This window comes from Calidris pugnax, unplaced genomic scaffold (assembly GCF_001431845.1).
Source record: "Calidris pugnax isolate Ruff unplaced genomic scaffold, ASM143184v1 scaffold82, whole genome shotgun sequence".
Classification (NCBI taxonomy): domain Eukaryota; kingdom Metazoa; phylum Chordata; class Aves; order Charadriiformes; family Scolopacidae; genus Calidris; species Calidris pugnax.
In genome coordinates this window covers 1,860,983-1,875,966 of record NW_015090833.1, presented here as the reverse complement: position 1 = coordinate 1,875,966, position 14,984 = coordinate 1,860,983, and the positions used below count along the sequence as shown (strand labels likewise).

The 14,984-nt window shown below is 40.8% G+C and overlaps 1 protein-coding gene across 3 annotated transcripts in view; it reads left to right on the top strand.

Moving 5' to 3' along the window:
• The window catches only part of RERE (arginine-glutamic acid dipeptide (RE) repeats), a 165,003-nt gene that overhangs the window by 15,219 nt on the left and 134,800 nt on the right, over window positions 1–14,984 (top strand). For all 3 annotated transcript variants that reach the window (XM_014941439.1, XM_014941438.1, XM_014941437.1), the window contains exon 2: window positions 2,574–2,644. In XM_014941439.1, coding sequence (XP_014796925.1) covers window positions 2,574–2,644 — 71 coding nt within the window. The remainder of the gene's footprint in view (window positions 1–2,573; window positions 2,645–14,984) is intronic.

Sequence of the window (14,984 nt, the reverse complement as noted above, 5' to 3'; positions counted from 1 at the left end):
TGAAATCTTGTTTTTCATGCATGTTCCCCAATGAATCCTGAAAAACTTCCTGCGGGCGAGTGTATAAAAAAAAAAAAAAATCTTGGAAGATATGGTTTTTCCTGTGTCTGAAATCTTGTAGTTTTTCATGCACGTTCCCCAGTGAATCCTGAAAAACTTCCCGTGGAGCATCATGTGAATGGATGAATCACCTGGAGCAGTTGAGTTGAGGGCTGTCTAAATGGAATGATTACCCAAGGAGGTCTGGGATAATAAAATGACACAGTTTCCTGTGATGCTGTCATCATTAAGACAAATCACTGTATTTAGTAAATGCTAAATTAGTTATTAGTTATTAATTAGCTCTAGCATTTTTGGAAGACTGTACTCCTGACCATGTCTTCTCCCCTGCTAGCATGGTGTTAAGGGTTCCGAATAAATCCAGTATATGAGAACTTTTTCTCACCATTTACTTTGCTTTATAATTCTTTGCTCAAAAACTGTCTTCTCCCCTGCTAGCATGGTGTTAAGGAATAAATCCAGTATATGAGGTAGCTTTTTCTCACCATTTACTTTGCTTTAAAATTCTTTGCTCAAAAACTTTATTTAATGCTTATAGCACAAAGTTTCTAAACACCTGCCTGTCTAGTGTTGAGGGTTTCACTCCTTAGTTGATTCCATTATCCTTCTTGGCTTTCTTATTCTCTCTCAATTTAGTTGGGGTTAAGTTTGACATCAGATGGCACCTGGTAAAGAGATGCCAGCTGTACTGAAGTGGAATTCCTACTTTTGTTTGCCATTTTATGCTAAAATGAGCTGTGCAGAAGTTCTCAAAAGAGACCAGGACTCATGTGGAGCTGTAACAGAGAGCAAGCCCAGGGAAGGCCGGGAGTGGTGCTTCTCATGTGAAAAAAAGCTTTTGGAACTTGTGGCCCGAGAAGTCCTGAGTTCATTTCAGTGCTGTGCTAGTGGATGCTTCTGTAATGAACCACCAAAACTTATTATAGTAACAGAAAATCTCAAGGATTTAAGTTAAATTTGTATAAGCTGACCAATGTTAATTTATAGTTAATAGGAAAAAAGTCAGAGCTGTTTGGTTTGGAACTTGCATGGTGAGTTCTGGTGCCCAGAACTGGGAGTCATTAAGTTTGTGGGAATATGGACAGGACTGTGCTATAGTTCCAGTGCTCCTGGGTGCTGAGAGGAGCTTCACTGCGGATAAAACTATAATTTTGGATCAATCCAGATTCTTACCCTCTGTCTTTGACTCTTAGTATAAAACAAGCAATAGATTTTCAGCTTAGAAAAAGACATGTTTTGTCAAGCTCATTTCTTTACCAAATGCTGTTGGGAAGCGATCACCAGCGCAGCTTGTGAAGGATGGAGACTGGTGTGAGGAAGGAGTCTCTTAAACAACTACTATTGCAGGTAGAAATCGGACGCTTGGGTTGATGGGCTTTGCTTTGGCTGGTTCCTGTGGTTATGGGATAAACCAGCAGGAAGGGACTCCTTGCCCTTTGCCAGGCACGAGCGTTTGAGAGGATGCAGATGCTCACTCAAGTCCATGCTCCAACCCCTGCTTTGTGCTCTCAGCTCTTTGTGGAGTGTAAGAATTAGGAAATGTTTGTCTTGAACAACTTTTCAATTTAACAAGACGTGAAGCAGGGTCTTAGTTGTGTTTTGAAACGTGTCTTATAAAACTCTAAGACTTTGTGGAATTTTTCTGTAGAAATATAAATAGGTCCCTGGAGAATCATTCATAGAATAGCTGGTGTTCTTTGTCTTCTCTCTTTTGAATAGCAATTATCTGTCTGAATATAAAAGGAAAACACAATGACTGTCCTTTTAAATATTTGTGTGTCTTTGGGAGTACAGTCGTCGCCTTCTAGCAAGCTGTGTGAGTTTTCTGCTTTCAAAGGTCGTTACCATGAATCAGACACATCTTCCCCATCCTTGCTGTAATTTTATTCTGAGGCACTGCTTTTGTTGGGAGTTTTGCCAAGAATGTTTTTAATACAACAGACCTGATTTTACAGCAACCTTGTAGAGTCCAGTTGTCAAAAGCAAACAAAAATAATTACTCGGTTTCTGTCATGTCAAATGTAATTTGAGAAAGCCCAGTGCTTCCCTGAGGTAAATCTAATTTACTTTGCTGCATTTCATCTAGGATTGGTTGCCTTGGTTTTTTCTTCACAATTAGAAGAGAAAATATGTAAGTGCTAGGTTCTTAACAGCGAGCTAACCACAAAAGATCTGATTAGTTTCCTGTCTTATTTTGATCTAGTTCACAGGTTGTGCCCTGGTCATTTTTATTAACTAAATTCTGAATGGTCTTATGTGGCTTCCTTTTGTTTTTCTAGCAAAATGTCTATTCAAATCAAAGCTAATTTTTATGCAGTTAATTCCCTTATTTATCATCGTAAAACATCTAGTTTCTATTTTTAGATCACACTTGGAATAAATTACATGTTATGCAAATGAAATGGTGGCTCTTTTGAAGCTTAAGCTGTTTTTTGATTTATCCTGTTTTTATGTTCTTTCTTGGAGGTACAGAAGTTAATTTCCATTATCTTAAAATCTTTTTTTTTTTAAAGATTGCGTATATATTGAAAGTCGCCGGCCGAACACCCCGTATTTCATCTGCAGCATTCAAGACTTCAAACTGGTAAGGAAAATTTTCCTATCTCCTCCTTTTCCCCTGCCCCACTCTCCAATGAGGTGGCAATATTTCTTAGGCTGTATCTCTTCCTGTAGCTCCTTGCTCCTCCTGAGTAAATCTTTAGCTTCTGAAATAGTAGGTGGTTTGCTGTTAAGCCAGCGATCTATCTTGGGTCTAGGTTAAGTTAACTGGGCTGTGGAGTTCACATTGTGGTCTACATCATTATATGGTTTGGAAATCCACAGAAATATTGAGTTGAGTGTTTTCGGGAAATTGTGGGCTCAGAAAGTGAAGCTTTTCCTGGGCAGTTAAATTTGGCTGTGCCTTTACCTCCAGCTTTATATAGCACAGCTGTGTGAATGCAGGCACGTGGGCCGGCTCGTGGTAGCCCCTGCGTCCCAGCTGGTGGGGGCACGGAGAGGTGAGGATGCAAAGAGAGATGAGATGGATATGACACGTCTATATTAGTTTGGGAAAATATAGAATAATATTTAAGAATGCTTTGGTGCTCTTATTTAAGAATGCTTTAGTGCTTTATTCTTTCAAAATGAAAATTGAGGACCTGTGCAAGAACGAACTAGTTGGAGTTGTGTGACCCTTCTTATCTTTATTTGTGTGCATAAAAGGTTAAAAGTGTTCCTTAGAACGAACTAGTTGGAGTTGTGTGACCCTTTTTTATCTTTATTTGTGTGCATAAAGGTTAAATGTGTTCTTTCCCAGTGTGCTGTAGCTGCCCAGACGGCCCCTTGCTGCTTGGGCAGGGCAGAGTGGAACCTGCTGCCTGTTGGACACAAAGGCATCCGTGTTGGGCTTTGCAGTGCTTTAGGCAGCATAAACAGGATATTTGGGAAAGGGAACTGTTACTGCTGATCGTTCCTGCTGTTGCCTTATGGAAGTTCTGAACATGTAATAAACTATCCTCCTTACCAGTGTAGAGTCTACAGGTGTAGATAACCCACTGTCTGCTGCTATTGGAATAAATCTTCCTTTTCCAAGCTTTCTTAATCAAATCTTCCATTTTATTCCTTGCAAGTCTATTTTGTGAGACCGCAGTGAAGGAGAATGGGACTTTCTTCACTATCGATGGCCATGCTAGTGCTCGGCACTTGTGAGCCAGGAGTTTTCTCTCTCCTGTCCCCACTCTTTTTTTTTTTTTTTTTTTTTTAAGGAGTTGTTGGGTTTCTATTAAACAGGCTCCAGCAGTGGGTAAAGCCCCAGTTTGTGTCCGAGTGGAACGCCGGTGGGATCGTTACCCTCTGGGCAATAAGTTCCTGCTGAGTTGCACGAAGTGCTCAGGATATTACCAACAAAAGCTGAAGCTTCTGTTCTCAGCATTGGTTTGTACAACACATTAAAGCTGGTTGCAAAACTATGTGGGAAGTGTATTCTAGTGTGTTTTAGTACCTTTACAACTTTTTTTTGAGTGGTTTCCCTCTTCTCATGTTTTCACCATGCAAAGGATATGACCCCAGGGTTGCTGGCGGTTTTGTCTGTTTTTTTCATATGGAAACAGTATCATTGTTTTATGGTTATTTTTGCCATACATTTTTTTGCCATATATTTTGAATCTTCAATGTGTTTGTCACTGTTGATTTTACTGTTGGGGGAAAGTAAAGATGTACAGTGGAAAGGACATGCCATTTCTTTTCTAGTGTGAGATACCAACAGGAAAACAGCCTTGTTTAGCCTTCAGCTAAATATGTCAAGTGAAGCAGGGAAGTTAAAGTCAACAGCTTTGAAATGTCGCCTACTAATTAAGTACATTATTATGTTGGTCATCATAAACTAGAAGTTTTTGGCTGAGTCTTACCCTGCACTTCCTGTTGTTCTGGGTGCAGTTCGGGCACAGGAGTTGGTGGTGTGTTTTTATGGATAAAACCAAGGAACAGAAGCTTGTATTTAAAAAGAAAAAGGAGTTAAAAATGCCAAAGGAAATGCTGTGTGATACACGTGTGCTGCCTTGCAGGGCTGTTCTGGGGCTGAGCTGGAGCGCCGTTCAGCTTCACTCTTGAAGGGAACTGAAGCTTAACTTGCTATTTCCAGTAAGATTTTAAATCACAAATTAGTTATGTTTTTTGCAGAACTAGAAACTCGTTCTACAAAGTCTGGCAGTTTCTTCCAGTTTAGTGTTTGAGCTTCTTCCACGTGACAGATGGCAGAAGCAAATCCTGAAGTAGAGAGCGGTGTATTCCCTATAAATGGGTTTCCTGCCTTTCATGTTAATCGAATTGTATTAGAAACAGCATCTTTGTGGGGAGGACTGTTTTGCCTGTTTTGCTTCCACAAATACTGGTGTGGAAAATGGGGTGAGATTACTCATAATTGTTTCCCTTTGCATGCTCTTTGCAGTGCCAGCAATTATGGCAGGTAAAATGGAACACTTTGCTGCATTAGCTTATAATTTCTCAACATTAAGATGAATTGGTTTTACTAAAAACTATCCTACAGGAACAGCTCTTCTGCTGGCCTGAAGAACAATTGCACTTCACCAATGGCCATCAAGTCCTCGTGATGAAGCTTTACTTACTGCTAATTTCTTTGTGATCTGTCTCTGCCATCCCGTGGTTTGTTGCTTCTCATGAAGGGGAGCTGTGACGCTGCGGAGATTGGTGGTTCCCATCAGGAGTTGTATTGGGATAAGCTGAGGCTGGAGGAGAAGCAGCAGCAGGTTCATTCCCCAGCACTGGGGGTAACTGGAGGAGCACAGCGAGCTTCCAGAGGGGTCTCTCCTCAGTCAAAAAGTCAAATAGTGAATCAAGGCTGGCCCTGTGGGAAGAAGTGATTTGATCAGTTCAGCCTAACTGTGTTAGCCCAAGTCAAGGGGAACGTTTATCCTCTTTTGTCTTCACCATTTCTGCAGTACTGGATTCCTTCAAGCTTTCTGGGAGTCACGTCAACAACTTTGTGGAATTGGGAAATAAAATATAATTAGAGGGAACTGTGGTCATCTAATGATCACCCCCGCCCTGGCCCTCGTCTCCGATGTCTGTAGTTCTAGTAGGGGATTTTTTGGGTTTGTTTTTTAAACATTTCAGTACACAAGGATGTCCAGTAATGTTTGGAGATGATGAAACAAGCTATGGTACTCTTAAAGACGAGTGCTTAGCCACTTTCTCCCATAACTGCAAATCCAAGTGGTAACTTCCACTAATTGGGGAGCTGACAAGTTTCACTTCTCACTAATGATATACAATATAGAATATTCTTAGTGAGAAGGCAATCAGGAATAATTTTTTTCTTCTTTAAATGCTATTTCTGGTTTAAAAGCTGTAAAACTTGCTTGTCTTTAAACTGGAGTTTGTACAAATAGAGGAGGGATTGTGTATTGGTGTGGTGAATAGGAATGGAAGATACTTCAGTAGCTGGTGGCAATTGAAGCTCCCTGATGGTTTGCTACAATATTGTGTTCTGGTTTTAGAATTACTGCATAGCTTAGACTAATTTTAATGGTGGATATTTTAGAAACTAGTCGAACTAACTTTTTTTTTTGGTGTTCACAATGATGTGTGACATGAAAGGTACCACAGGGAAAAAACTCCACACCTAATATATGTCTTCAAGGAAGTTTTTGTTTGTCTTTTCAGTGGAGGATGCCCCAGCGAGTACAAATACACTTGCTTTTATTTTGTCTTTCCACAAAATGACAATGGATGTGAAAAGCACCTTCTAAATGGATACAGTTCCTTTCTGGTGGTGTAGTATTTTTAGAATCCAAGGAAATTCAGTGCTTGTTTAAGACCTAAACAAAGGGTTGGGAGTCTGGAGTGAAGCAACAGTGAGTATTTTTAAGGCCGAGCCTCTTGGCTCTATTCTGTTATTTTCATTTGTCTGAACTTTGCTTAAGAAAGCAGACGGATGGTTATGCAGAAAGTGGGAGTGAATGAACAGTCACTTCTGCATTTCAGCGTCTGGCCACACGCTGAGATCTGAGCACTGGGTTCAAAAACCAGCCACTTCTCCTAGGAGCCTTTCCCTTCAAAAGCTGGTAAGATTTCAGGAAGGATGAGCAGGGAAAACCTGCAGATATTTTTCTTTCTCCCTGTTCCTCAACAAATGAGAAGTGCAGTGTTGGTCCAATTTATCCATTGAATCAAATGCTTCCATATTCCATTAAAATATAGGTCATATTTTTCAGCTTTTGCCTTCTAATCTCTTTTGTCTTTGTATAATCAAGAATTTTGCTGCTATTTTGTGTACTCCTTGTGACCCAGAAATTTTTTTAACCTCTCTTGAGTGTTAATTCATTTTGCTCTGGATTAATACTATCCTCTTTCAGGATGCAAGACCAGATTATCCTTAAGGACTTTGATTAGAAACAAACTGTGGTGAAGCAATGCTCAAACCTGGTTTGGGTTTATTGCCTGACATGTTTTTATTTGTTACCAGTTCCTTCTCTTTCATCCGTGGTACCACCTATTGGCTTTTGGTTCCTTTGTAGGAGATGATCCTTCCAAGCAGGAGCACGTTGGGGCAGCTGAACCAGTGGCTGGGTTTAAGTGGCCTTCTCTAAATCTGGATTAGGCAAGGTTATCATTAGCTTTAGAGTGACTTTTCTAACCTTGTTTTATTCCTTGGGACACGCATTTATTTTAAGCCCGTGTTATCCATTTTACAATCTCAGTTACTTTTAAAATACTGTTTTTTCTACAAGAAACAGTAAAATGTAATTGGGAAGCTGAAATACGTGGATAAAGCTTGTAAAAGGGCGTAATAATGTGGCTTTAATACTTCATTCACATAACTTGACTGTTGAGCAACTGCAGGGAGGAGGAAGATGGTGTTTGGTAGAGCAGTAGAACTGGGATCCATTAGCATTTAATTCAGTGTTCATTTACTGTGGATTTTTGTTTTAGAACAGTCCTTGCATCTTAGAGTTTAAATTACACAGACAAGTCAATAAATCAGAAGCAGTTAATGCTTAGGTGTGTGGTTTTTATCTTTCACACGTAAGTTTTTCTGATTAGTTTTTCTTTCTGTGAGAAACCGTTAAGGTTGTTTACATCAAGAGATGTCTCCTCTACATCACTCTGCTGCTTTTAACTTAATTTCCTGATAATGCTCCTGCATTTCTAACAATTCACTTCTTTAAACAGAGCGTACGGCTGTCATAAATACACATTTTCTAGTCATCACAAAGTTACGGGAGACTTTTTCTTCACTTTAATTTGGCATGAGTCAAATCTTAAAAAAAATCTACAGGCTTCACGAAGTATTTCTTAAATATTCTTTGGTGCTACAAATACATTGATCAAAGCGTACACAGCACAATAATGATGACTGAGTCACACTGTAGTTGGCGATGAAGAAGTGAGGAGGAGTGAATTGTCTGCAGCCTGAAGTTTTGAACTTTAATAGTTCTGAAATAAATAGCTGGGAATTAAATGTTCCTTCATCTCCCCCCAAATGCTAATTTTCCAGAATTGATACTATCTTCACTCATTTCATGTAGCCCTTCAGAAGTAAGCCTGACTCCAGCTACTTATCCTATTATTGCAGTCTCTGAATTGAAGTCTAAGCTCTGCTAAGAATAAATCAAACCTGCCCAAAATCACTTTGATCTCCTTGTTCTTGAGTTTCTGGCAGAGGAATAGTATCTAGAATTTCTTGAGGAAATAGCTACAGATCTGCTCAGCCAGTCCTGTTTGTCTTTCACACGCCAGTACTTTTTGCTGTTTCATTCCACCCAGCCCTTACCCACCAAAAAAGAAAACAAGTCTTTTTTTATTTTATTTTTATTTGAAGAAGACACTCAGCCAGTCCTGTTTGTCTTTCACACGCCGGTACTTTTTGCTGTTTCATTCTACCCAGCCCTTACCCCCCAAAAAAAGAAAACAAGTCTTTTTTTTATTTTATTTTTATTTGAAGAGGACTGTGTTTTGAATATGGGAATTCTCACTGAATTTCCTTTTGGATCAGACCATTTGAAGAAACAGACTTGGATTCTCATCAGATTGAGGATAAAGCTTCAGAGCTGTAGAGAAATAGGAACGTAGTTTTTTATTAAATAGTATTTCATGGTTTTCTATTGTACTTTAAACCTTGATGGATTCTTTGCATTATAATGAGTGTATTATAAACAGTGAAGTTTCTCTTTATCCCTTTATAGTTTAACAGGTCCTAACATTCAGTCCATTCTCTTAATTAAAATGTTGACTGTGATTACTTCCAGATGATGAAAATACATGATTAAAACTTAGATGGTGGACTTGTATGAGAAAAATCCAATTAATATGCAGCAATTCACTTAACATACATGCATGGTGGTCACTGAGATGGCTTTTGATGCTCTTTTGTGGAGGACCCCACTGAACTGGGAGGAAGCTTCTCTCAGTCCCACAGGCTGGACATCGAGGAGACAGAACGTGGTGGTGGGTGAGCGTGAAATACCTGGGCAGCCTGAGGGACTGAGACACAGGGGTGTGTAAGACAGACTAAGCAGCTTGAATTCTTTGTGATTTGTGGTCGGTGGAGCTGCCAGAGAGACGTGTGAGGTGTGTTAGAAATTCTCAAGGACATCATTCCTTTGGGATAGAAAGCGATGCTGTTGGAAAGGCAAGGATCACCCTGGGAGTTGGTCACTCCTTGAAGGGTTTTCTGCTGCGCACCTCAGGCTGTGGCCAGGAGCTGCCTCAAAGGCAAGGATCACCCTGGGAGTTGGTCACCCCTTAAAGGGTTTTCTGCTGCACACCTCAGGCTGATTCTTTGTGATTTGTGGTCGGTGGAGCTGCCAGAGAGACGTGTGAGGTGTGTTAGAAATTCTCAAGGACATCATTCCTTTGGGATAGAAAGCGATGCTGTTGGAAAGGCAAGGATCACCCTGGGAGTTGGTCACTCCTTGAAGGGTTTTCTGCTGCGCACCTCAGGCTGTGGCCAGGAGCTGCCTCTGGCCAAGCACTGCCCTCTGGAGATGTGTTAATGATAATTAAAGTCAGCTTAGCCGTGACACGGCGTTAGGTAACCATTCTGTAACACAGATACACACACACCCCCAATTACGTAAACTAAAGCGGCTTTAGGGAGAGCTCTGTGACGGGATGTGAGTGAGAAATCCAACAGGAGCCTTCTCTTAAGTCCGACAGAATCTAAGCACCCTTTTGATAGAATTTAAACCCCCATTTCTCTCTCTGCCCAGCGGGGCACAGACACGGGCACTTCCTACCGAGCTCTTGATCTGTCTCGAGGTGCAAAGGGCTTCCCTGGGAGACAGGACCCTGCAGGGTTGGGTACAAGATTGTTTTGCCCCAATAAAAACTTTTCTCCTCACCTTAAATAACCAGCTGTTGGCTTATATATATGATGGAACAGTAGTAATAGCATTTCAAATAGGAATATGTTAATTATGCATCTAAACCCATGCGTATCCAGCTTTGATTACTTGTCTCAATTTAAATATCAAAAGTGGTAAAGAGCCCTGGATATTGGAAATATGTTTAGCTGTGTGCAGAGATCAGTAGTAAAATAAGATTACCGAATATTAGTGTTTTGACAGAAGGAAACAAAGCACAGTGCAGAAAATCCCTGAGTTTTACCTTCCATCCCAAGTAAGAGCAGAGTGATTTGAAAACACAGCTGGTCACACAATATTACACTTATGGGTGTATTGAATATAAAGATCGGATTAATTTACTGAAACCAAGGCAATTCCAACTTAACTTCTAAGTTGAAAAGGGAAAAAAAGACACATCAGAAATGAAAGTGCAGCTATCAGCCAAGAAGTTAATGTGCTTTTTCTCTGCAATAACACCTAGAGGTGAAGTGAGGAGTTAAGTAAACAAGGGCAAGAACTAAGGCCAAAAGAAATCCAGAGCTGCTGGTAATAACAGGATATCTTTGACCATGATGCAAGCTAATTTCTGCAAATATAGTGCATCTTGCAGATCTGTCCTCTAATCCTGTCGCTTAAACCTTTCTTGGTATGATTTTCTAGTGTCTGATAAATAAATCCAAATTGCCTTTTTAAGGTTTTCCTTTTTTCCAGAGAGAGACAGAACCCAACCAGCAAATGGATTTCAGCAGCATGCTTCTGATTTCTCCCATTTTGACTTAATTTGATGTCACATTTAAAATGCTAATGGGCTACACTTTGAATCTGAGCATCAGAGAGAAACTTTAAAAATAGAAAAAAAAAAAATGGTGAATTTTGCCATCCGAAAGCAAACATTATTAATTGTGATGCAGTTGCCCTTTGTGCCTGTGTGTTTACTTGATTGAAGCATCTCGACTGTGGCGCTTTCTCCTTGAAGCCTGATTTGAATGGAGTGTACAGCTGGATTGCCCCAGGGCCTTGTAACAATTTATAGTCTGGATGGAAAGGCAGAAGTGCATAAAAAAGACAGTTGTGAAATGCCGCTAGTGCCCCGTAATAGAAAAGCTGTGTCTGATGACCTTGGCTGTGTGGGCCTGTGGGACCGTTTTGCTGTGATCCAAAGGATTATAAAATGGAAAGTATTGCATATCACCTGGAATAAAGAGGGAAAAATTAGAAGAAATCTGTTTTTTCTGAATTAGGCAGTCTGTGCTTCCTCTCCTTTGCATTCTTCCTGCATATGGCCTTGCATTTTAGCAAACATGTTAAAATTACATCTGTTATTCTCTGCGCTTTTACAGGAGCTAGCGTTTTTGAATGCAAATGTCTGGGTGAGGTTTCTGTAGCCACAAGCATTTATGTATTTAAAAGCCTCGTTCTGTTTGTAGATGAATTGATGTTCTGTTCCTGAACTGCAGCTGAATTAATTTGTGGCTAATTTTTCCTGGCCGGTTATGAGGCAGCATGACCTTTCCTTTTCGGTGTGGAAAAAATGCTGATTAATATAGATTCTTGCTTCTCCAGATTCATCTCCCCCTTCTACAGTCAGGAAAAGGCTGAAAGATTTTCTTTCTACTCAAAGCCTTTGCTGTCCCATTGCTCAATCCCGCCTTCAGCATCCTGAAGTTTGCTATTAAGGTACGGAGCAGACTCGCTAATCAGGGAGAGATGAACGAGGCTTTTGAAGGAGCGCTGAATTATTTAAAATAATAAAAAAAAATTGAGTCTGCAAATGAGATTGGCTTTTCTGTCTAGTGTGAAGCAGATGGAAATGCTGCTGTGATTCCAGTGGGGCATGTGTGGGGTGGGAGATTAGTATGAAAATGTGGGTATAAGGGGCTTGGAAGGAGGCAGCGAGGAATGATGAGGAATCAGAGGTGACAGTTTAGGGATTGCATGGCAGGAGCTGCACAGTGATTAAATTCACTGATGCTGTCATTGAGCCGTAAGGCTGAAGATAACATTCTCTCCCTGCGCTGAAAACAAGAATCAATACAAACTCCTTGACAGGGTCTAAATTATTAAATAGAGCCTTTCTTACAATGTTTCATTATCTGGGATTTACCTCAGCTGGTGATTTGTCAGCAGCGCAGGGAGATTTGCTGGGCATTTTGCATTAAAATCATTCCAGATGCTTATGAATCCATTTTGGTAATTCCCTTCCTCTTTACAGTGCTCCATAGATTTTATTTTTTATTTTTTTTACTTCTGCTCAGATGACACTTTGCATTTTCACACAGATATTGAGCTGTGGTCTACAGCGGGGTTTGGTCTTGTCATATACACATGGAAAAAAACCCCTTCTTTTTGTAGTAATGGACCGTTCAAGTGCTGAGTTGATTTGCTTGCTTTTGGTGTGTTAAATTAGCAAGGTATTTGCAAGGTCTTTCACATGAGAGCTCAGAATTGAAGGAAGGGGAATGGGGCTGCGCTGGGGATTTATAGCTATTGGAGTTTCACTGAACCTGGTTGAAAAATATGGCAATATTCTCTTTATTTTGTTGTACATCTTCTGAAGGCAGGAGCAGAACCCATCCATTCCAAAGTAGCTAAACCAGCATATCTGGCATTCCCAAAGCGCACAGGGCTGTGTGAAGGCGCTGTTTTCAGACCTGCTTGATGCTGGCAGAGACCTGTGATTTCATCAGATTACTTTGTTTTGTAGTAATGGACCGTTCAAGTGCTGAGTTGATTTGCTTGCTTTTGGTGTGTTAAATTAGCAAGGTATTTGCAAGGTCTTTCACGTGAGAGCTCAGAATTGAAGGAAGGGAAATGGGGCTGCGCTGGGGATTTATGGCTATTGGAGTTTCACTGAACCTGGTTGAAAAATATGGCAATATTCTCTTTATTTTGTTGTACATCTTCTGAAGGCAGGAGCAGAACCCATCCATTCCAAAGTAGCTAAACCAGCATATCTTGCATTCCCAAAGCGCATGGGGCTGTGTGAAGATGCTGTTTTCAGACCTGCTTGATGCTGGCAGAGATCTGTGATTTCATCAGGGCGTTATTTTGTCGAGTCAAGAATGGTTAGTGCTTTCGTGGGTTTCTTTGGTTTTGTTTTTCTCGGTACCTTTGACAGTGTAATGCATCAATGGAACTGGATCGGTTTATACAGAGCTCCACTGTTGTGTCACAATTGCATCATTGTCTTTTGGAAAGGGAGAGAACTTTCATATTTGGGAGTTTAAAAATAGAGGGTATCATTGGTAAGAATATGGGTTAGAGAGCTGGAAGTTAAGACTATATGTTTTGTATTTTAGAGCTCAACTCCAGCTCTTCCTCTGTTCCCTTCCACATGGCCAAGATCTTTACAGTTTAAACCCAGACTTTACAATGTAGTGCCTATGTCCAAAAATAACAACAACAACGAACCGAAATTTTTCTCAGTACCTTTGACAGTGTAATGCATCAATGGAACTGGATCGGTTTATACAGAGCTCCACTGTTGTGTCACAATTGCATCATTGTCTTTTGGAAAGGGAGAGAACTTTCATATTTGGGAGTTTAAAAATAGAGGGTATCATTGGTAAGAATATGGGTTAGAGAGCTGGAAGTTAAGACTATATGTTTTGTATTTTAGAGCTCAACTCCAGCTCTTCCTCTGTTCCCTTCCACATGGCCAAGATCTTTACAGTTTAAACCCAGACTTTACAATGTAGTGCCTATGTCCCAAAAAAACCAAACAACAAAGAACCCAAATTAAAAAGAAACCCCAAACACAGATCAACCAAAACCGTACAGAACAATCCACACTTTTTTTTTGTTGTGGTTATTTTATTTACTTTTTAAAATAATATGATTAACCTGTTTGTTTTTGCCCCGTGTGGCGTTTGGAAGCCCAGCCGAATCTTTTTTCTTCCAATTTAAAACCGTTTCCCCTTGTCCTATCATTACCCTTCCTGGCAAAGAGTCCCTCCCCAGCTCTTCTATAGGCACCCTTCAGGTATTGAAAGGCCGCTATAAGGTCTCCCCGGAGCCTCCTCTTCTCCAGGCTGAACAATCCCCAAACACAGACCCACCAAAACTGTACAGAACAATCCACACTTTTTTTTGTTGTGGTTATTTTATTTACTTTTTTAAAAAATGTGATTAATCTGTTTTTGCCCCGTGTGGTGTTTGGAAGCCCAGTCATTGGAATTTCCACTGCTGGCTTCTTGCCACCTGAAAAATGAAAGCCTCTCTGGAGGCTGCTGAGGTTTCACCCCCAACAAAGGCTCCGGGAGCTCCATCCCTGGCTCCAGCTGAAGCAGTGGTTTTTTGTTGTGGTTATTTTATTTACTTTTTTAAAAAATGTGATTAATCTGTTTTTGCCCCGTGTGGTGTTTGGAAGCCCAGTAGTTGGAATTTCCACTGCTGGCTTCTTGCCACCTGAAAAATGAAAGCCTCTCTGGAGGCTGCTGAGGTTTCACCCCCAACAAAGGCTCCGGGAGCTCCATCCCTGGCTCCAGCTGAAGCAGTGGCTCCGTCTGAGCATCCTCTGCTGCTGCTGCTGCTGGTGATGAGATGCTGGTCTGTGTGAGCACCGCGCTATGGACACGCTCCAACAGGGAGAACATGGCGGATGGCGCCTTGACATGAGCTGATGAGGCTTGTCAGCTCGCTTTAAATCAGAAAATTGCTCCCGTTTGTAGTAAAGCTGGTTTATTTTGAGAGCCGGCTTCTGTGGAAAACAGAAAAGGGAATTCTGAGAATTGCAGGGGGGGACAAAAATAGGACTGAATGTGAAATCCCATGCTCGTTTTGCAAAATTGCTATTGTGTTCTTTTCCCTAATTTTATGAGAAGGAAAGCAGGAAGCACAATTGGTACAAATTCCATTAACAACAGGCCCACCCACCCCCTCCATCTGACTGGGAGCCAGGGGCAAAACCTGATACTGAGCAAACAGGGGAAAACAAGAATATACCACTCAGGGGTTGTGGAGTATAATTGGGATTGCTTTTCCCACACTGTGTCACCAAGAGGGAGATGTGTGGCTAATAATTTGTCCCCGAGAACATGTTTCATAGCAATGTTGTGACTGTAGATAGAGGAAACGTTG